Below are 24,065 nucleotides of genomic sequence, written 5' to 3' on the forward strand. Positions count from 1 at the left end.
GTTCACTTCCCCACTAACAAGTAAGCTCCTTGAGGGCAGGTAGCATTGTTCCTGCACCTCTGTCTCCTCCCTGGATGCATGTTGCTTTGAGCAAAGTGACAAACCAGGAAATGCTTGTTAAATTGATTTAAATCTCCTGCAGGAGTGGTGGGATAGAGTTCAGGTCATAGCAAGCCTTGCATGGCTTCCTACTTCCTGCTGTGCACAGAGCCCACTCCGGTCTCAGAACTTACAACTGGCGGGTTGCAGTACAGTAATATATCAGTGAAGAAATGCAGAAGAGAGAGCACAATGCATGATTAAAACGCTAGAGTCTGTCTTGAGTTTGGATTCTGGTCTGACCACTTGTTAGGGCAAGATCTTGGCAAGACATTTAGCTGCCCTTAGCCCAAGTTTTCTAATCTGTGCCATGCGGGTAATTATAGCATTTACCTCACAGGCTAACACTGAAGATTGAATGAGGTGATTCGTGATAGTGCTTACCACAGAGCATATGCCTAATAAATAACAGCTATTATTATTGCCTTTTAAAAAATAGTTACTGTTGTCAAAGCACGCCCCATGCTTGGGTGCTGCCCTTTCTCTGGCTGGTGAAAGAGTAGTTATTTACTGGGTGCCCAGGGCTCCCTTGAGTGCTGGGATAGCAGATGTATAGCTTTTTTCTAGTGACTGGTACATCCCTAGGAATCCCCAGGTTTAGGGAGTGTATTTATCCCATAATTATTCACAGATTATCCTGTCTTGGCAACTTTCTTATTTTTCAAGGGACACCACCTGACTCTGTTTCAAGTATTTCTATCTGTGATGTAAGAAATCACTACCAGCAGAAACTAACACACCATTGTAAAGCAATTATACTCCAATAAAGATGTTTAAAAAATAATAATAATAAATGCAATTCCAAGCGTATAACTTACTCAAAAAAAAAAAAAAGAAAGAAATAGCTACCAAAATGGTTTAAAAGCCTGAAAAAGAAAAAAAAAAAAAAGAAGAAACGAAAGGGAGGGACTTCCCTGGTGGCGCAGTGGTTAAGAATCTGCCTGCCAATGCAGGGGACGTGGGTTTGAGCCCTGGTCCGGGAAGATCCCACATGCCACAGAGAAACTAAGCCCGTGTGCCACAACTACTGAGCCTGCACTCTAGAGCCCACGAACCACAACTACTGAGCCCGTGTGCCACAACTACGGAAGCCCACACACCTAGTGCCCATGCTCCGCAACAAGAGAAGCCACCGCAGTGAGACGCCCACGCACTGCAACCAAGAGTAGCTCCTGCTCATCAGAACTAGAGAAAGCCCGCCCGCAGCAACAAAGACCCAATGCAGCCAAAAAAAAAAGGAAAGGGAAAAAAAAGCTGAAGGGTATTTTCCCTTGCTGGCAATAGTTATTTATGTTGCCTTTAATAGTCTTGAAGGATGTTGTAAAATACTTCAGGGCTGCTTAGACTGTTGATTATATGGGCAGCCTGTTTAGTTAGCTGTTTGTGTTTGTTTTACATTTTTAAATTAAGAAAAAAAACTTTAAGCACAGTATCTTTCCCAGGGGGAGTTGATTTTGGAATTGCTGAAAGGTTCAAATGTTGTGGTATTTAAAAAAGTGGAACACCAGATTCTAGCAATTTCACTGATATGTACTAAAGATTCAGCACATTTTTACCTAAAAACTGGATTTGATTATTCTTTTTCTCTTAAGCCTCCAAAATGGCATTGTTTCATCTGACATACAACATATGCTGGAGTACTTAAACTCATGTATGTGGTAATTTATATTATAATATTCTGGGGAGATGCAAGGCTCAGGGTTGTTACCTTTTAGTGTCATTTCAACGCAATAGTGATGAGTTCAGAGGATTAGTAGGAAAGGGTGTTGCCCTCTTCCACTCATTCTTTGTGTGTGTGACAAATCTGGGCAGAACATTCAAATACTGTGTTCTGAATTTTCCTCCTCACTGAATTGAGAGAAATTTTGCAAGTTTGGAAGGCTCTTCTGAACTTTTAGGATGAACAAAATAACACAATGACAAGTTAAAGTGATTTGCATCTGTTTGAGGTTGATGGGAGCCTTCAGCATATAAGAGTAAACATGCATGGTGCCAGCCAGTGCTTTTCCAAGACAGAAAATGGTGCAAGAATAATTCATGCGTGTATACAGTTTTAAAAAAATCAGAATCATTGCATTGTGCCAAAAGTACTTTTACTTCCATACAAGCGTTTTTTGAAGAAGGAAACAAATATCATTATTGACAGAGACAAACCGGAGCCATCCAATCGTGGCCTTGGTCAACCAATACTGACAAAATAATGCTATATATTTATTGATTCCTTTATACTTTTCATTTTTTCTAGTCCTCCAATGCCTCATGAATGATTCAAGCTTGCCACACTCATACCATGACATAAATATCACATGTTCCCAAGTCTACAATCGTCAACTGATTAGGAATCTTTACCGAACCCTCAACCTGCCATGGTCTTACTTGTAATCATTTAGAATTTTTGTCTTTCCATAATTGTTACCTACAGCTGTGAAAATAGTGCATCATATTTTCATGGATGGCGGAGCTGGTTGGTCTTTGATTACATGACCTCTTGGAGCTGTCCAGACAGAAAGCTCCACGTGAATGTTTATATATTTTACACAGAATTTTGTAAGAATTTTGGCATGTGAATCCCAGCGTGCACGCACGCACACACACACACACACACACACACACACGCACAGAGAAAAAGCAAAAAAGAGAAAATAATCTCCTTCCCTTCAAAAGTATTTGCTGTAGTTAACTACAGATTGTAAATTACCACAAGGGTATTTAGAATTAAAATTAGTTGGATGGACTTTTAGCATTCTTATTTCTATCAAACCTCTACTTTTTCAAAAGAGTTAGTTTTCTGACCAATGGGTCTTAAAACTGTAACCACATTAGTGAATAAAATATAGATGGAAATTTTGGAAAATGTTTTCTAGCTCTTGTTACTTATCTAGCAATGGCCCATTGAGCTATGATTGAGTTCCTAGTGCGGTGAGAAGTTTCTTCTCTCTAGAAGTACCAGACATGGACTCATAGACCCGTTGTCCCACATCTCTCATAATTTCCATGCTGTTCTCAATTTCCATTTCTCTCTACTTGAGTTTAAATGTGAGTATATATTTCTAAACCATCTCTTTTGGTTGCTAGATAAAAATGAGGTAGCACTAAGGCTGTTAAAGGAGTCCCATTAAAGAAGGAGTCCCAAATAGATGGGTATCAGGGAAAGGTACTCAGATTTCAGTTAGGCCTCTGAGGATGGAGAAGCTGATTTTGACCTTGCAGGTCTGGAAGTTTAGTGGCCACTGAAGAACCTTTGCTAACCTTGCCTGTTCCTTCTTTAAAAGTGAACTTATCTTGCCTAGGTCAATACATATTGTCACTGATTTTCCAAGGATTCAGTAGCTGGGCTTTTAATCACTGAGGAATTCTATAGTGGATATTTCAAACCTCATAAACGGCATTCTGCTTCCTCTAAAATGATTTACCTTTTCCTTGCTACCAAAGGCTTCCACTTTAACTCCAGACTATCAACTTTGCCCTTGGATTAAAAGTCAGCTCGTTGTTTTCTAGTAAATATTGCCAAAAGCCCTATTCCCTTCACATAGGCAAGCAAAGACAATAGACCTCATCCTCCCCCATGGATGCAAGTGGACTTGAGAAATTGCAAAGTTTACTTAAGAAAACATTGTTTCCTGTTGGTGATCTTGGGAGGGAGACAGGAGATGGAGGAGAGAGTAGGGGAGGGGCTCTTCGGGAGCTCATTTCTTTTCCACCCTTACATCCTAAGAGCACGCACATTACAAGCTATATGAGGTTTTGTTTGTTTTCAAGAGATGTTTGAAAGAAGATCAAATGTTTGTGAGAGGCACCGGATCGGCAGCCCTAGAAACTGAAATGTCCCGGAAGCTGTGTGAGCCCGGAAATATCCCACATTTTTATTTATTTTGGCAATTTTACTTTAAACTAGTAAGAGCTGGAGTTCATGCTACAATTAAATTTTCCTCAGGCACCATGAAATGAAAACACATATTACATTTGATTTTAGCTGGTTGAGAAAAATAGTGGTTTTCTGAAAGTTCATTCTATGACCTCAAAATAAAAGTTAACGGTTCTTCACGTGGGACAGCCGAGCTTCCACCGAAGCTGGAATAATTCACAGAACTGGGGTTCTCTGGGTTGGAAGGATTCTTAGGTCATCGAGTTCTCTTTTCCTATCATATGCTCGAAACACACTACCATGTCACTAGAAAGGGTTGGTAAGCTTGAGCTTGAAGTTTTTGTTAATAGGAGCCTCGCTCCTACTTGAGGAGACCTATTTCTTTTTCAGATGGCTCTAATTTTAAGAACTAAGTAACATAATATCAACTAAAAATTTAATAGTGCTTACTATGTGCCAGGCACCATTTTAAACACTATAATATATATTTGTATGCACACACACACAATCTCAATAAATCCTCACAACTCTATGAGGTAGATTCAATGATTACTCCCATCTGGCAGATGAGGAAAGTGAGGCACAGGTAAATTACATGATTCTCCCAAGGCCATCCAGCTATTAAGTGAAATAGCCAGAATTTGAACCCAGGCAGTCTGGTTCTGTACTCTTGACCACTATGTTTTATTGTCTCTGTACCACTAGATTCTGTACTCTTGACCACTATGTTTTATTGTCTCTCCAATCTTTATAATTCTCCTTCCTGCCTTGTACAGAGGTTTGCACATCATAGGTACTAAATAAAAATATTTTCAATAATTTAAGGATCATGATTCCTTACATATTCCTGATAGTTTTACACACAATCATCAATTTGCCCTAAAAGAAACATTTGAAACAGTGGGCTTTTAAATGGTGATTAATACTCTGCTCACTTCAAGAAAGCATTGAGGGGATGAATAGGAACGTAACATTCACTATAAAGTACTCAACCAGTTGCCACCTTTAGCAGTAGGTTCTTGAATGATTTCAATTTTGGCTAGAGTAGGAAATTCCAAATATGCAAGACTTGTGCAAGCACAATTCCTCTGCCTTCCCTTTTTTACGCTGCACTTGCCTCACTGTCTTATGCAAGGACAAAAAGAATTATTTCATCTCAGCAGTGCTACTTACTTTTATGGTCTATGTCTCTAAGACTATTCCCCTCCCTATATCACTCACATGTCCATCCATCCTTTCATCCATCTTTATATGCCATGTATCACTAGGTGCTTAGTACTGATTCTAGAAGGGGTAAGATGGAAAGACAACAATAGATTCTTCCTGTTTACTTAATTCATATTATTGAGAAATCACATGTAGGCATTCAATATGACTGCCTTAGAGTTGATAAAACCCATTGCAAAAAGAAGTGGGTTTTAACTAATAGTCTGGTAGTTAAGCATTCTTTAACTAGAAAGTTCTATTCCTTTTTTTTCTTTTAAAGTCTTTGCCTTACATTTTCTTGAATGAAGTTCATCATTGGGTATAACTATAGTTTATCCAAAGCCCTGTGTTATAACTGACATTGATTCAGTCGTCAAGGAAAAAGGGAAGGGATAATCTTCTAAGAAATCTTTCCATAGGACATGAACTGTTAATTCTTCTACCAAACTGTGGTCCCTTGAAAAGCCATCGCTGTTTGTGGGGTTGCTCTCAGGTGGTAGAAACAGTAGGTATTGGCTTATGCCTGAGGCTGGTTCCAAAGCATGTATGTATCAGAAGGAGAACTGGGCATCTCCTGAATAAGGTGGCTGGCCAGATGGGCTCAGGCAGCAGCCTGGCTTTTGTCTGTTCTAATAAGCCAGGACCTACTTTGCAACCATAACAGCAGTGTCTTGGCTCCCATGTGGCGCTTTGACATGCTTGTGATCAGACCTTTTCCTCCTTCCTGGCTTGAGCCTTGGGCATCTCCATATATTATATATCCTGGGTTTTCAGTGACCCATGGAGGAAGGATGATCCTGAAGTAGAAAGCATGGCTGGGGCATGAAGGACAGGTAGAATGAATGTTCCTTTATACCATGACATCTTCAAAGTAGGCTACTTCGATGAAATGCTTCACTTCTTGGTTGTCATCCTCTTACTCCAAGTGTCATCGTTTGCTTGGCTGAGCACTTCTCTCTTGTACCCTCTCTCACCTCTTATAATTCACAATTTGCATGATCTTGAGGCTTTTTGCTTTATTATCTATGAAGACCCTAACCCTACTGTTTAAATCAAGGAAGCTGAAGGAGAAAATCTCTAAGACTCAAATTCTGTGATTCTACTTGACTTTTCTTTACCCTCAGGAAAATCTACTGCTCTTACTCTCTTTCATCCCCTTCCTTCTGATGGAAAATATTAAATTAGTAGCGGACTTCATGTGGCCATTTCCACCCTATCTTTTCCTTTTGGAATTCTTTCTTAGTCCCTGTTGATTGTATGCTGTTCTCTGTTGGCCAGAGGAGGGTGGCTTAGAACCCAAGCCTGTCTTTACCCATTTCTGGATCTCAGTATCCTTATCTTCAAAATGAAGGGATTGAAGCAAATGATTTTTGCAGCTCTAACATAACATGGCCCTAGTATTTCCATGGAGCAGAAACTCATAGGACTTCAAGTCTAAAAATCTAGATTTGTGTGTGTGTGTGTGTGTGTGTGTGTGTGTGTGCATGCATGAGAGAGAGGGTGGGGGGAGGGAGAGAATTTTATAGGTGATGGAATCACAAGGCAGTAGTCAAACATCAGAAGTCTTTGGTTTGGGGCTGAATTGTGTCCCCCACCAAATTCATATGTTGAAGTCCTAACCCCCAGTACCTCAGAATGTGATTGTATTTGGAGATAGGGTCTTTACACAGATATTTAAGTGAAAATAAGGTCATTATGATGGGTCCTACTCCAATATAACTGGTGTCCTTATGAGAAGAGGAAATCTGGGTACAGAGATTTGTATAGAGGGAAGATGATGTGCAAACACAGAGAAAAGAAGGCCAATTCCAAACCAAGGAAAGACACTTGAAACAGATCCTTCCCTCCCAGGTCCCTGGAGGAACTGACCCTGACAACACCTTGATCTTGGACTTCCAGCCTCCAGAAATGTGTGAAAAGGTCTGTGGCACTTTATTATGGCAGCCCTATCATACTAATACATCTTTTATGTCTGATTCCAAAGTGCACACAGAAAAGTTCAGTGACCTCCTCTCATAGGTAAGCTCTCAGGCCTCATGGGCCTTTAGGCAAATACTGGGTGCCCTTTGGCCCGAGCTTGACTAAGAAATGCAGCCTCCAATGACACTGTAGGAAAGGAAATCTGGGAACTTTTATGACACAATTCACTCTTGCTGAGAATTTGGGGCTAATATTTAACTCTGGATATATATTGACATGGAAATTCTTGTAAAATTCACACAAAATTTTAAAATGCATATAAAAGCCTTGATTTTTATTTTAATTATTTTACTTGTTTTTTTGGTGGGGAGGGGAATTGTTTTATTTGCCTCTTTCATAATTTTTGTTTTTTCATTCTTGCCACTGTCTTTCTTTGCACTTTCTTGGGCATGACATTTTCCTTTTCCATTTCTCCACGTTTATTAGTTTCTCCACATTTCTCCGTTTCTCCTCCTTCTGTCACATGAGCTCTCTAGCTCCAGCGGGCCTACTTTTCTTCATTTCCTCTATAGCATCTCCCACTTGCTTCTCGCTGTCTGCTTTTCTCTCATCCTCCTTGCCTCTGTCTTAGTCCTTCTCTCCTCCGTTTTCCTTTCTTGCCTGTGTTCAGTTTCTAGCTCCAGTCTCCCTCCTCTGCTCTTTCTTCTTTCCTTTCATCTGCTTGCTGACTTGCTTCCGTCCCCTCCTTCTGTTCCCCTCCTGGATGTTTCTTTGGCCCACCTTTCCTTCTCCTCTGAGACTTCTTTTTCTTGTTGGTGGATGGGGGCTGATACTGTAAACATCACAAAAATAATTGCATTGAGAACAGGTGGTCCCCTTGGTGTCCCGGGAGACAGAGCCTTTGAGTCAGCCCAGAATGCCTGGGCTCCATAGATGCAGAAGACATCATTGGTGCTGGAGAGGTGTCTGGACCTCAGTCACTAGACCTGATATTCCAGAACTTTGAGACTCATCTCTGACACCACCCACCCCCTCCCCAACTAGAAACTGAGAGGCACTGTGTCACCTGGAAAGAGAAAGAATTAACCTGCCTTCATCCCCTCAAGCACACCTTCCAGCCACATTCACCTAAACGTTATTTCTGTGGCACTTGTTCCTGACTCATCCTCTGGCTACTGTGTTCTCTGTGAACCAGGTTGTGCCTAGTCCCTTTACATCACTCAAGGTGGCTCCCTGGGACCGCATCTCTGCTAAGCCCCCTGTTCCAGCCTCAGCTGCAAATTAGGACCAGGAAGCAGCAAAGGTGTTATTATGTACTTCCAGGTCTCTCATCTTGTGCCTTCTGTCTGATACCAAAGTTTTGACTCCAAAGATTAAAACCTCAAGTTGTTTTCTTTTTTTGTCAACAGAGTCCCCAAGGAGACCTGAGAGCTTTTTACTTTCCTTATTCATCCTTCCTCATTTTCTTCACCTTCTCTTTAGTTCTCATTCTTTCTACTTAAATCACTAAAATGTAGTCACGTATATTCATTTGTTCACTTGTTCATTCACTCATTCAACAAAAATGTATTAAGTTATCAATGTGCATCAGATGATTTATGTACTTTTGATGGCATAGATAGTACCTCTAAGGCTTGTTTAAAGTCTAGCTCTTAGTAAGAGACACCTGCAGATTTTGATCATTAGAAATTTTTTGGTGTTCTTAGAGCCAAACAGAAGTTTCTATTTGTTTTTATGTTCTTTCTATTTTGTTTTTATTTTCTTTTATGTTTGCCACTGGATGTGAATTTCTATTAGTTCCCATTTTAGAGTGTTTTTTTTTTTTCTTTGCACCTTTGCAGAATACCAGGACTTGAAAGGTCACATACTTTATTCATGCAGTTATGACAGAAGTTAACACTTGTCCAACAGTTACTTTGTGCAGGCATGTGAAAAGCATTGCATGCACATTAACGACCTGATGAGGTAGATAGTACCGTTATCCCAACTTTACTGATGAAACTAGGGCTTGAGAGGTTTCATTATTTCGCCAAGGGCTCTCCACTGGTGATTGGCGAACCTAGGATGTCAGTTTTGTCTGATACCAAAGCCCAAGTTTAATCACTCTTCTCCACCGTCTTCTGATGATCAGATGGTCCAGAGCAGTGGAAGGGAGAGTTTACAATGTGGAATAATGTAAGGGATGGACCTCTCAGTTGAGAATGGAGCTTTTTTGACCTGTGAGCCAGGAGACTACGGGACCTAGTTACTGTTTGGCTCACCCACATGGATAGGATACAGATCTTGCAGGGGTGGCCATCCCCCCCCAGGTTGGCTTACCTTCTGAGCCTTGGGCATGTCGGTGTGGCGCTGGGCACGGACAGAGCGGGCTGACTTGGCAGGCTTGAGAGGCGCGCAGTACATCTCCAGCCTCCTCAGATCACAGCTCCGGAAGCAGCATTCATCCACGATTCCTGTCTGAGGCGCCCTCCGACTGCTCGAGCCATACCCCGTGGGCTTGTCTGTTCCAATCAAACGCAGAGAGGCCTGGCTTTAGAGTGGGATAATATGCTATCTCCACAGTTCCACCCAGCCCCTGAAGACTCTCCTCTCCCCACACCTCATCAACCCACACTTTTGTGAGTCAACCTCTTCTTGAAGCTCCTCCAACAATTCCTGACCCCCTAGATCTTTCTGGACTCCAGTATGTCTCCTGGAGTTGGTGCCACACTCGTTGGCAATACCTCACTCATCGTGCATTTATTTGTGTTAATTCTCCTCAAGTTCTTAGCCACCTGTAGTCAAGGATCTTGTCTATACCCAATCCTCACCTTTCCTTATATGTTGACTTAATTGGGAGACTGCTAGGAATATTAATTAAAAGAGCATGTTTTATGTTTTCTTAATCTTGTTAGCAAATCTGCATGGTTTTTGTTTGCAGGATGGCTCAGATGTTTGCTCTTTGGCTTAACTGCTTCTGTTATAACATCAGACTGAGAATTAAAGGGGTTTTAAGTCTGGAAAGTTCTCCTCACTTAACTGATGCAGAAACCGAGACTTGGAAACCGAAACTCAGAGTTGGGAATGACTCACTCAGGGTCATTCATGCAGTGGTGGAGCCAGGATTCAAACTCGGGTCTACTCCTGGCAAAGCCCAAGTGCCTCATAGAGCCTGGGAGACCTGTTGTGTGACTCTGGACAAGTCATTTAAGTCATTCCTGGGCCTCAGTTTACCCATTTGTAAAGTGGGGTTAATAAGATTTTCCTTGTACTGATTGCTTGAGGATTATATGACATACTGTATGAAAAGTACTTAGCATATCACCTGACACCTAGCAGGTCCTAAATAAATGTTGGTTTGTTTCCTCAGAACATCGCTTTCCAGGATCATATAGGGTCTGTGAAGAGACAGGCTCTCTATTGACTGCATCCAGAAGCTTTGGAACTTGGAACTGATGACAATACCAATGTGATAGGGCCCTTCTCCTATCACCCTAGAGAGGCCAGAACCATCATTTCTGTTTTCTTATAGAATAACCACTAGACTGAGACAGAATGAACTAAATGTCCATTTTTCATTCTGATTGCCCAGAGGGAACACAAGGAATCAAATTTCTTTTGATATTTGCAAATCAATTAGGCCTCTTTACTTGGCAAGTAGGTTTTAGTTTGATTCTATTTTGTTTTGTTTTGATTTGGACACACTTTTCTTGGCTCTAGAAGTAAAAAGGAGGCAAAACAAGTTTACATGGAACTTAAAACGTACTTGAATTCTTTGTAAACTTTTTGTCATAGTAGAACTTTCGTTACACCAAATCTTGCTTATATACCCATATATAAAACAGACAAAAGTGAAACTGCTTGTGGCTTGGGCAAGGGCAGGGGACTGGATCTTGGCTTTCTCTGTCTCCCTTACCTCCCTTGGGAGGTGGAGGGCCTGAGTCTTCTCCACTGATGTCCAAGCTTCATGGAAGAAAATTTGTGAACTATTGAGCCAGAAGGATCCAATTAATCAATGTGACATATGTTCAATTTAAATTCCTGACACAGAAGACAGCATTATATGTTAAATAAAAAGTCTTACGTTCACATAATAATGATACTGTACTTTAGGATGGAGTTTTGAAAGTCAAAATCTCCATGTATATTTTGAACTCTCTAGTTGGGGGAGATCAGACCCATGGTCATGGCCTGCTACCAAACTAGTTTGGCTGCCTTGCGGCTCGAGGGGCCAGCTGTTCATGGCATCCTCTAAGAATCCAAATGTTTTCCTGATGCTTGGCACAGGAACCTAGGGATGCTTCCTCCCTGTAAGGCAGGTTTATTGTCCTTCTTCGGGCAGCTAGGGGTAGAAACTTAGCAAGGGTTCAATTGTGGTCTCTTTGGGTGGGGTGTGCTGCTTTCGTTCAGGGCGAACCCTGTGGGTTCCTCATGGTTGAGGGATTTGGAAGGGACCGGGCAGCTGGTCTCAGTTGGAGCCTCAACGGTGCTTTCACTTGCCATTGGAGGATCAACCAGTGCAGAAGACTCTCTGCTTCTGCTCGCCAGCTGGGCCCTGGCAAGCCAGGACTTATCTGGTCCCTTGGGCAATGTAAACAATATTTTTTGTTTTTTTTTGTTTTTATAATCTTTTCCTGGAACTATAAATTAGAATAAAGACACAAATAGGCTTACATGGCTCTTTGTAATCCACAAAGGACTTCTGCATACTTTTTGCTAAGTGGCTATTTCAAGAGGCTGAAGGGGTCAGCCAGTGGAGAGTGGCTGATACACTTTGGTTTTCTCTTGGGGTGGGGAGAGAGAGGAAGGTGACTCAGCCTACTTTGAGGTAAGTGTCCCTGTCATCCACCGCAGGTAATGATTGCTCTTTGCCAAAACGATGCATTTCTTGATGGGACATGATTGCGATTCATTTGTTGAATTTGGAATAGTAATTTGATGTTTGGAGGTAATGTGGCAGGAGTAGTTCCAGAAACCTTCACACTCGGCTAACTTAGAAACAACTAATTTCATCCTTATGGGTTGAAGATGGAGAGGGATAGGCTCTGTGATTCCGGGACCTATTTAGCACCTCTGTTTCAAGCATCTCTAAAGTTATCTTCCTTCTGAGACTCCATAGGTTCTGGAGCTTCTTGCTTGCCACTGGAGAAGGACACTAACCTTCATCTCAGAACAGCATCAAACATTGTATGTATACATATTCCCTTCTTGGTGACTGTCAACAGCCATGAAACTCACCACAGGACTATTTCCTCTTGAGAGATAGAAAGTAATCATCAGCACAGCAAACAATAATAGCACACACCAGGCATCTGCTTTGTCACCTCTTAGATGAGCTCAGAGTTTGCCATGGTTCAGTCTATAAAATAGCTGTGCTTTTTTTAGTCCATAGATCAATGACTTTAGGAACAGAGAAATTTAGGACTCTTCCATAATGCTCTAAAAAGAAAGTTTACCTTATGTCTATATCTGTTTTTTTTAATGTTGTCAAAATATTACAGACTTGGATTTTGTCAAAAATGTAACTACCGGTTATTTCTAACCACCACAATCCTAGAAAGATGTTCTTTGTCTATTCATGATGTCTACAATGGACTAATTGTACTTCATTGAAAATATATGAATATAACAAGTATTTACCTTGCCTTTTAAAGTTTAATTGACCCTTTGAAGTGTATTATAGACTTGACTTCTGGTTCTACATAAAGATATTTAACAACAAAAAAATCATTTCTCAACAATTGAGAGGCCAGAGTTGAAGGTCAAAGTTTTTCCCTTTATCTTCAAATGCCTCATATTTCTTATTTTTCAAGAACCAAAATAAAGATATTTCTTGCTATGGGCTAAAACTAGGAGCATGATGCAATGTGGTTTACCAGGAAAACAGTAAAATAATTTGCTACAGTATCAATTTTGAGAAAAATAGGAATTTTTAATGACCTCAGAATTGCAGCTATTGTCATTATGAGTAATTTTTAAATGAGATGGAGTGAACTGTTCCATCCTTGCCTTTAAAAACTCCTCATTAAGCACTAGGTAATTATGCTCCAGTGGGCAGAATCGGAGTTGGTAGGTGAAAAAGAAACAAATGTTGGACTAATATAAGCAAAAATTTCTAACAATTTGAACTTAAGAGTGTTAAAGATGGGACTGACTTCTTTTAAATGTAATGAACTTCCCATTGCTAGAAGCAGTTAAGTAAAGGCTATATGAACACCTGTCAGAGATCCTAAGAGCATATTCCTGTATTGAACACAGTGTCTGACTGCTATGGTCCTTTCTATTCCAAATAATCTGCAATAAGTAAAGAAATGAAGAAGAAAACTCACCTAGGCCAACCAAATATTCACTATGGTTGGAAACCACTTTTACACTGTCTTCAAGAAAGAAAACCAAATATTTTCTAACTTAGAAGGTTAAAATTTGTTTTCTGTTTATCACTTGAGTTCCCCAAGACGCTCAAAATATTTTTCTGTACTCAATTCTATGACAAAAGACAGGTGACTGGGATAGTCCTTTCTACAACTAGGTATAGTCCCAGAGTTCTGTCATACCAATTATGAAGTATCCATATACTCACTCAACTGTTAGGGTGAACTGTTAGGCATGGGTATAATTTCACAGAATTTTCCTTGCTGACAAAGTCTTGACATTGGAAATTTATATATTTGTGTATTTATTTTTCAGTAGGTTTGCTCCAGAGCATGCAAACCAAAGATTGCTTAGCAGACAAGTTGGCTACCACCTAACCTAGGCCTTGAGTCCTCTATGAGCAGACATAAAGTGTCATCACGGTATCTTGAAAGTTGTACGGCTGTATCTTGAAAGTTGGCCAACAGACAGAATTCCAATGATTAAACAGCTGGCTTCTATAATAATAGCACTTCCCTTTAAATAATGCATGGTCAGTGGAGTAATTCAATAATCTTCAGGGCAAACTTGCTAGTTATAAGGGTTTGGGGCAGACTTTTGGCATCATTAAAACCATGCCAATTAGCTGAGTCTCACATTTTGTCATGGATGCAAGCAACTTGCTTCCCTCCATCTCTGAAGGAAAAGGCATAATAATGAGATTTAACTGGGGTCATCACTTCTAGAGCAAAGAGCTCTGGTCATTCATCATTGGTAAATATGTACTACCTTTATTGGTGCCACATAAGCTTGTGTTTCTTTATAGATTTCTGGGGATACAGTGGGGACATTGTACTCAACTTTAATCTCCTTTGAAACTTCCCCTCTTGCTTATTGAGAAAGCTTCCCTTTAATTATTTTAACTCTATTGTTGGAAACAGGAGACATTGATTTGAAGAATCAGTATTTAAATAATAAAAAATGCAAAACATTTTCCAAATAGGGAAATATCCAGTTCTGAAGATATACACTTGTTACTCTTTGTGTTCCAAGGGCTAAAAGTTCTCTAGAAATTGCTAACGGGGGAGGTTCTAAAGTTGATCGTGTTTTGAAAGCAGGGAAAAAGAAGTAAGACAGTTCTAGTTGTATTTCCAGGGCTATTTCTAGAAAATACACAATTATGTGTCTGGTAGAAAACGCAAATGGATTATTAACTAATAAAAAACGAAGTTGCATTTAACTTTGATTAACTTAAGATTGATCACACAATCAAATACCATAGTTAATATCTGTAGAAGCCAGTTAGGTTTCCTACACCAGCTATCTGTCCATAACTTCCAGACCTGTTGACAATTTAGAATAACTCAGAATGGTTAGTTTCTTAGGCAGCAGTGCTCCATGGACCACCTTATCTAATAAAAATGCATTCAGTTGACATAATTTTGCATGGGATACTAGTAGGAAAGTTGAGTAGAATGTGAGTAATCTTAAATTTGTGTCCATTTTAGTGAGAATCACTTCTCACTTTCCCTATTTATGGCTTTATGTGGAAAACTGGACTCCTATCATGAATTCCTAATATAAGGAAAATTGTGATAGGACCATTACCTAGACCCCAAATGTAATACATTGAATGGTTGATATTTCCTGAATTCATAGGATTTGCATTAACTTAAAGCCTTTTGATGAATCGATATTTTACCTTTAAAAATTTCTATGGAAATCAACTTGCATTAAAACAAATATTGAGATATATGTGTTCATGTGCTTAGTAAAGATATGGAAAGATGCCTTCACTACTGTAAGACCATCCACATCACTATGCATTTAGAATAACGAGAGTATGTACACACACATACTCGAACACATATCGGGGAATGAAGTGCTTGACTGTCAGTATCAAAACTATTGTCAAAACATTTTAAAAATAGGATTGTTTGTGAAGAACTTTTTCGAAAATATATACCTATTGCCTGCCTTATATGTTGCTAGTGGACTCTGCACATTTCTGCTTTTCTGCAGAAGATCTTTCCAAGTAGGACTGGCCTTTGGCATTTATAAAAGTGAACACAGAAAATGTCCTCTCTTCTATGAACGGCATGTCATAAACTTTTCTTGAAAACCTATCAAATTCAGTCATCAGTTTCACTTCAGCCTGTGTTAATTTTTAATTTCCAGTGTCTGCTGGTCCCACTACTTCTCAGTTGAACGAGGTCATCTTTTCTAGGAATCGCGGCTCTGTTTGACCTGCCGCCACCCCCATCACTCGGCAACTCTTTCTCAGCTTCTAAATCCCCATCACCCAAAGACCAAAGTCTTCCTGTTACCCAATCAAGTCAATGTTTGTGTATCTCTGGGCCTAAAAGGAATGAAGCAGTGCTCTGTGGGGCTGCCCCTTTCTTCAAATATGCCATTTTTTTTTTGGAAGCCCCAACTCAAGGGCAGGTGTGAAACTAGTGCTATTCGGTCTGCCTCTGTCCCAAAGGCCAGGGAGCTAAAGCGCAAGGCTTATGAGCAAGAAAACTAGAGATTCAGAGGAGAAACATTACCGTTTTAGGGCTCTTTGGAGAAATGGGCCGACAGAGTGGGAAGCAACGTGATGTATTACTTTAGCCTGATACAATGCCCTGGAGGGCGAGCGTCTTGCCAGGTCAGCACAATTTACTAGTTTAGGTTTGATTCCAGGCCTTGGAGGAGATAGATGTAGCCAACAAAATTATACTTTGGCAAGAGAAATGCTTTGCTGGACAGAAATGTTGTCCTGAGGGAATGGTTTGGTTTATCAACGTCTAAGGTAAAAGATAATCAAATGCCAGGAGGTCATTTTTATGTTTGAATTATTTCAGTTGAGCCTGCTATATAAGTTAGCTACCATTTTCCAGTTATATAGTTTCGATTAGTTAGAACATACTGCAGGGTTTGAGTATGATCTGCCTGTGACATCTGTCATACCAGTGAAGGAGGCAATGTGTGGAGTGGCTAAAAGCACATGTTTTGGAGTGCTTAAATTTGTGTCCATTTTAGTGAGAATCACTTCTCACTTTCCCTATTTATGGGAAATAAATCCCAGAATCCAGGTCTGGATTCTGCCACTTATTCACTATTCACCTTGGGCAAGGCACCAACTCTTCTAAGACTCAGATCCTGTTATGTAAAATGGACATAAGAGTATCTCCCAAGACTGTTGTGAAGGTTAAGTGAGAATGCATATAAAGTGTTTTGCACAATGTCTGGTATGCAATAAACTCTAAATAAATGTTAGCTCTTATAATTGTTATGGAGTTAGCTGGCCAGCAAGGCTAGCTGGGCAGGTCTCCTCCTTTTCTTCTCTTCCTCTTAAAAATGCATCCTTTCCAAAGTTTGGTTGAAAAGATGGCCTTTCTAGATAAAGGAGGACTGTTCTCTATGAAAATAATGAATATGTGTTCCTTTGAAAGAATATCCAAACTTTATGTTGTATAGACTGTCCTAAATATTTTTAATCTGGAATAGGAACTCTATGAGAACAGATCCTCCAATTAAGTCACACAAGTGATATGGGCTTATCTTGAACTCTTGTTACCTTTGATTTCTCCCAAATAATCCACTGGCTAAAATAATTGGCTTTTCAGCATTAGTATCTATTCACTTATTTCAAAACAATGCTGCAAGGCATGGGAGGGATGTGGGCAAAATACATGGTCAGGGTGGTTCCCCAATCACTTTCCACCAGCATACGTATTTCTCTCCTCTTTCTTTTCTCTTCTTCCTCTATATCTGCTTGTCTCCTGTTATTGACAGCCATTGACATTCTTTTTGTTCACTGATGCACTTTAGGGCACAAGCTCATATTATGCAGAGTTCATGGTAGGCTAAGAATTAGAGTTTAGTTCCTTCTCTGGAATGACTGAAATCTAAGGCTCCCTTTCCTGCCAACCATGCTTTGGAAATAAACAGCCACCAAGTATACAATGTCACCAGGCCCACTAATCACTACTCCATCTTGGACCCACGCCTGAATGAGATGAAGACAGACAAAACAAGAGAGAATAAGAAGGGATGTTGAGGAATCGCACATATGGACCTGAGTTATCTCATTTTTTTGAGAAAGGCTGTGACGGAAATTGTAAGATGAGTCCGGCTCCAATGTGGAGATTGTAGCCATGCCACCAGCATTATCTCCTATACTTACACTGTTACTGTCAGTTTACTCTTTCAGATGTGGGAAGAGAGGTCTTGTAGGCAAAACATAAGGCATTCATGAATAGGGGGTAACGCCCCTCTTTCTGGTGCCACAGAAAGATGAATCAGCCAAAGGGGTATTAAAACACATTCTCTTTATTTTTAGTTTCACTCTAAAGTCTATCATTTCTCTTTTCTTTGCAACTTGGCACCTGCCCTGTGTTCTCAGGGGCCCTGCTCCCCGTCAGTCTCCTCACTCAGGCCTCTGTGTTTTGCTCAGGGTGCATCTGGAGATTTTCCCAGGGGTGGGTGTGACACGGTCAGGATCCAGGTGAAGGGGTGACAGCTGCCAGGGCCGTCTGGCGTGTCTGAAGGGAGAGTGTCGGGAGGTGTAGGCCCCATAAGGAGAGGCATCCGGGCCTGCATCAGGGAGTGAGGCGTTGGAGGGCAGCCTCCACAGCAGCAGAGACAGCCCTTGGCATTAGTGCAGAGAAGCAACAGCCAGAGTCAGCCACAGGTTGAACACAGGAGAGGAGGGAGGGAGGGAGAAGGGGGTTAGAGCGCTACATGGTATAAATAACTGCAGAGTGTGCACGTCAGTGCCAGTTGGGTTGTGTGTGAGGTACCTTTCATGCTGGTGTGTCAACAGCGTTGTTCCTGAATTGAAAGGTCCTGGGGAGTGTTTCTATAGCACCTAGCACAGTGCCATATGCAGAGAGGAAGTAAAAAAGAAGGCAATATGGTATACTGAAAACAACATTGGATTCCAGCCCAGATCCTTTGTGCAAACTCACAAGTCACCCAAACTCTCTGAGATTCAGTTTTCTCACATAGACAAAGTACTGGATAACATCAAGCACTCCTTCTAACAACGCGACTCTAAGCATTATCTAAATGGCTAGGGGACCCACTTTCTAATCAACAATGCATATAGGGCACATCAGTGTTTTTCCCCAATAATAGGGAAAAATACAGTGAAGAGAAGTTTGATGAGAGAGCCAGGTCTTTCCTCTTTGTCAGATTTAATTTTATATGAAAACAAGATTGATACATCAGATTGAATTTAAGAAAAGCAGGGATCAGCATTGGGTTTGATGGAGGAAAATAGGGAAAATGACCAGTATGGAGGTGGGTTTGAGTACAGGCAGGGGACAAGACCATTCGTTAGGACTGCAGAAGCCAGATCAAGGCAGGATACAGGTGTGAATTAGGAGGATAAGAAAGATAAGAGAGTCATTTGCTGGAGCTGTTGAAATACTAGAAAGAATCCAACTTCATTTTGCAAACGGATCCTAAAGGCTTTGAGGAATGAGGAAGTGGCCTCATTTGTGTGGGCACCCGGAAGTGAGAATGAGGATGAGAAGGGTCTTTCTAGAAACTCCTGGGCATGGTCTTTTTTTTTTTTTTTTTTAACGTTTTTATTGGATGCCCCATACATCTCTGAAGCTCTGTTCATTTCTTCTCCATCCTTCTTTGTGTTATTTGGATTGCATAATCACTATCAATTTATCTTTAAGTTTGCCGATTCCCTCTTCTTCCAGTTCAAATTTACTATTGAGCCCCTCTGGTGACTTTTTTTTTTTTAACATCTTTATTGGAGTATAATTACTTTACAATGATGTGTTAGTTTCTGCTTTAAAACAAAGTGAATCGGCTATACATATACATATATTCCCATATCTCCTCCTTCTTGCATCTCCCTCCCACCTTCCCTATCCCACCCCTCTAGGTGGTCACAAAGCACCGAGCTGGTCTCCCTGTGCTATGCAGCTGCTTCCCACTAGCTATCTGTTTTACATTTGGTAGTATATATAAGTCCATGCCACTCTCTCACTTCATCCCAGCTTACCCTTCGCCCTCCCCATGTCCTCAAGTCCATTCTCTACGTCTGCGTCTTTATTCCTGTCCTGCCCCTAGATTCATCAGAACCTTTTTTTTTTCTTAGATTCCATATATATGTGTTAGCATATGGTATTTGTTTTTCTATTTCCGACTTACTTCACTCTGTATGACAGACTCTAGGTCCATCCACCTCGCTAAAAATAACTCAGTTTCGTTTCTTTTTATGGCTGAGTAATACTCCATTGTATATATGTGCCACATCTTTATCCATTCATCTTTCGATGGACACTTAGGTTGCTTCCATGTCCTGGCTATTGTAAATAGAGCTGCAATGAACATTGTGGTACATGACTCTTTTTGAATTATGGTTTTCTCAGGGTGTATGCCCAGTAGTGGGATTGCTGGGTCATGTGGTAGTTCTATTTTTAGTTTTGTAAGGAACCTCCATACTGTTCTCCATAGTGGCTGTATCAATTTACATGCCCACCAACAGTGTATGAGGGTTCCCTTTTCTCCACACCCTCTCCAGCATTTATTGTTTGTAAATTTTTTGATGATGGCCATTCTGGGGGCATGGTCTTTTAACATTACTCTTTGCAAAGCCACATCTTCAAAAGATAAGTGACCAGTCCCAGGAGGGTTGTTAACATTGTTGACCAGAATGCTGAATTTCCTAGTATTCAATGTGGGCAACATTTTATTTCACTAGCTTCCTAAGTGTCGGTCAATGGTATCTGAATCCTCTGTGTGATAGTCAGCTTCTTCCTGGGGGACTGGTACATAGTTTCCCCAGAAAATTCCATCTACAATTACATGTTACCCATCTCTGATAATGTGAATGGGCTTCCAGACAGGTCATCATCTCTACCATTGGGAACCAACATCTGCCCAGAGGACAAAATTAGAAGACCATTATATACATGTTTTTTTCAAATGCTACACCTTTTTTTGGTAAGATAAACTAATGTTAAGGTTATGAAAATTTTTAAATCTGTACAAGGAGTTCTCAAGCAAGTGGTAGTATGGTTCCTCAAAATATTAAGCCGACTGAGGCTAAATGGTTCATTTAGACAGAGATTATATTGTCTCAGGAACTTTCAGCTAAAATCTGGACTTGTCTAACCATCCTTTATCTCTTTTTTCTCTATAGAATTTTGCTACATAATTTTCTCCCTTTCCCCTTAATATTTAATTGCTTAAACATGACCAAGAGACTTTAGGGCTTTCCTCAAATTATTAAATTTTAGAATTTCATAAAGCTTTGGACCTGAGAGCAAATTCAAGGTCAGCTAAGAAGTCTCTTAGTAATCTGGAAAAATCACCGAGCCTGTTAGTTTTAGCCACCCCCAAATATTATTTTTCTGAATTGAGCAAGTGAAGTATGAATAAGGAGAGAGAGGTGTGGCTGGGTTGCAGCTTGTCTCCAAGCTAAATCCTGTTCTCATCTTTATTTCATCTGGGACTGATATCATGTCTACATCTCCAAACCTCATTAAATGCTTTTAGCAAATATTATTATCAATCAAGAAAAATCTCTGATTCCTTTATTTATTTTACTAAAGGAAAATATTTTCAGCTTGTGATGTTGGCTGGAGAAATCAAACTCTTCTTTATTTTTATTTTTTGTCACATACTCAAACACACTGTGAATGACCACATTGCTCTGCTCTGGGACCCCACTCTGAGGCAATGGTTTCTTGGCCTTTTAGCCAATCACTCACTTCTATGAATTTTCTTTCTGAGAACTGGAGACAGTTGCCCCAGAAGTCGTTTTCCAATTTATCACGAAACCTGTCCGTGGTTGCAGAATTAGTTGACCTCATTAGAAGCAAGCAACGTGAGGCCTGATGTGTCCTATAGCTGCGGAGGCTCCTTCGTGCAGGGACACTGGGCCAGGATAACTGCTTGTGGGATATTTTATTTCCCTCAACACTTACCTTCTGTTTGCTCTCTTTGGCTCAGATCTGGGTTTGGGAAGCCTGCATGACGGCACTGCTGATGTTAATACTTAGGCATAATTAGCTCTGTCCTAACTCTAGTAGGAAGTCAGGGCCCAGGTTCAGGGGCTAAATGCTCTCTTCTGATGCAGTTGTTGAACAGGGAAGCCTCCATTCTCTCTTTCCAGCCTTCCAGCAAGTACCTGCTTCCTTGTAACCCCACACCTAGCCTGTCACACCTGCGAGAAAGGAGAATATAAAATCCATTGATCTCTTAATGGGTATGGTCTCCATAATCCCCACTATGTCAATTAGATGCATATTTATATGAAAACTGCATGTATAAACCTTTAGGTTGATGAGAGGAAATGACTGTCAAGGTCTTGCAGCAGCTTCTGTATAATAGGGATAGGAGGAGAAGTGAAGCTTTTTAACCCGTAGTAAGGGTTCTGATAAGAGAATGTGGAGAGAGCTACAAACATTCTCATTTCTGAGCTGTCAGTTCAAGTCACTGACAATGACTTTTACAAAGAAGAGTGACAGGGAGAAGGGGGCTGTTGGTTTAGAAATATTTTTATCTACGTCTAACGACTTGCTAATTTATTTATTTTTCTCCTCAAGCAACTTCTTGTCCTCTTCCTCCTCCTTTGCTTCCGGTTCAGGACGGTACTCTGGTAAAGGTACTCGCGACATCGTAGTCTTTCCGTATCTTCTCATCGAACCAGTGCTCCCACGGTCCACCGAGATCTGCCCTCAGCAGGCATTTCCTGCAGTCAGACTATGACCCGTCATAAATTCCTTGCATTCTTCAGAACATCTGGGCCTTCTTTGGCCACATCTTTTTTCCTGGTACTCAACAGGCCACAAATCACCCTGGACTTCCCCTTCCAGGCTGTTGATGTCTTAACACTCTCCTTTCAAACCAGATTCTTCTCTCATCCTTGGCTGTGGCTCTTGGCTTTCCAACCTTCTCATCTCCCCCGTCCGGGTTAGTCATCTGTGGCATCACCAACTGGGGCTCTTTCTCCGAGCCTTCTATCTGGCCTGAAATGATGCATTTCTTCAAGTGTCAGAGTTACTATGCAGACTGTACTACCTGGTTTGATGCTTAGTTAAGCTCCCTTACGTTGCTTTAAACACAGTAGTGCAGACGACACCTTCATGCCTCAAGAACGTTTGAGAAGACTCAAACCTAGAGGATATTGATTAGCTAGTGAGAAAGAAGGAACTATAATAAGACCTAAAGGTGTAATCAAATGAGGTTTGAAGCTTTTCCATTAAACGCAAGTTTCTCTGGAGATTGAAAAGGGGCATTTCATTCTCCAGTTCATTTTATGTTTAAACTAATTTCTTTGACATTTAGAACAAATGCGTGCCTTTGCAGTAATATATTACCAATAGCTTCCCTTTGTTGAGTGCTTTCTATTAAGCTAGTATGGTAAATGTTACTTTTCATGTCATCTCATTTACAGCAACTGCATGGAGTAGGCATTATTACTATACCCATTTTACATATGAGGAAACTGAAGTTTAGCAAGGTTAAGTAACTTGACCCAAATCATATACCTAGTAGGTTGCCAAGAGAGTTCACTTCAACTGGGGACACCTTGAAAGTGGGAGAATTCTCAGGTGAGGAAAAATTCTGAAGTTGATACCACTACTGGGATTCTTAAAGTCACATAATGCTAAAATCCATGAAGGCTATGGGGGAGGTTATCTAAGTCAGCCAAACAACCCCAGGTTTTGAGCACGTGCAGTAGACACAGTTGTAGCCTAGAGACTGCCAGAAGGAATGTCATGCATGGCTTTTGCCCTCGAGAGAAAAGTCTGGGCAGTCCTGCAGCTTAAGGCATGGCTGGTGTTGGATGTTCACATCTCACCCAGTACACTGTGATTCTTTCCACTTTCAAAAGGGGCAGTCAGCTCTGTAGTGCAGCCAGACCATCTCGTTTCCAATCCCTTTGAATTGCACAAAATTATGACAACTTCAGCAGAAATTGAAAAATGAAATTTTACCCATAATCTCGCTACCCCAACACATTATAATATCATCATTTTTCTATATTTTTTTCTAGTTCTCACCCAGATGCATCATCATTTTGACACAGGTACAGTCACAGCCTGAATTTCAGGTAGTATTTTTGTGTTTTTTCACTTAACATTATATTGGGAGCATTTTCCATATTGCTCCATAATCTTTATAATTATAATTTTAAAGCTGAAGAATCTTTTATTGAGTAGATTTGCCACCATTTATTTTTTAAACTATTTTCCTGTTATTAGACGCTTAGTCTAGTTCCAGCTTTATCATTATTTTAACTAATGCACCAATAAGTGTCTTTGTGCACATAACTTTCTACTTCTAGATCATTTGTAAGAATAAATTCCCAGGAATGGAATTACTGAGTCAAATAATATTATCAGACAATCCTATTTTGGTGAAAGTCTACAATTTTTCCTAAGGACCAAAGCAGAAAATTATATCTAGATTTTCTCCCAGGATTAGAAAAGCGAGAGCCAAGGTAGAGCACAAACAGGAATCTTACCTGCGTCCCATGAATTAGAGAAAAGAACCAATTTCTGTTTTCAATTACTAGTGCAGTTTCCTCTGAAGGAAACATGGGATGTAACCAAGAATTGGGCTTGGTGTCCAAAAGTTTACTAAGTAGAAGAAAAACCAGGAAAAATGAAATTGATGACAAGAG

At 40.5% G+C, this 24,065-nt stretch overlaps 1 protein-coding gene across 5 annotated transcripts in view; it reads right to left on the minus strand.

The window, feature by feature from the left end:
* The window catches only part of IGF1 (insulin like growth factor 1), a 73,156-nt gene that overhangs the window by 9,231 nt on the left and 39,860 nt on the right, over positions 1-24,065 (minus strand). For 2 of the 5 annotated variants that reach the window (XM_060025482.1, XM_060025483.1), the window contains exons 3-4: positions 9,410-9,591; positions 7,483-7,922 (exon numbers count right to left, since the gene is read on the minus strand). In XM_060025482.1, coding sequence (XP_059881465.1) covers positions 7,764-7,922; positions 9,410-9,591 — 341 coding nt within the window. In that variant the 3' untranslated portion in view covers positions 7,483-7,763. Of the gene's footprint in view, positions 1-7,482; positions 7,923-9,409; positions 9,592-24,065 lie in introns of those variants that run through there. The other 3 variants (XM_060025485.1, XM_060025486.1, XM_060025484.1) reach the window with 2 other exon arrangements.

Source organism: Delphinus delphis, chromosome 11 (genome assembly GCF_949987515.2).
Source record: "Delphinus delphis chromosome 11, mDelDel1.2, whole genome shotgun sequence".
NCBI lineage: Eukaryota > Metazoa > Chordata > Mammalia > Artiodactyla > Delphinidae > Delphinus > Delphinus delphis.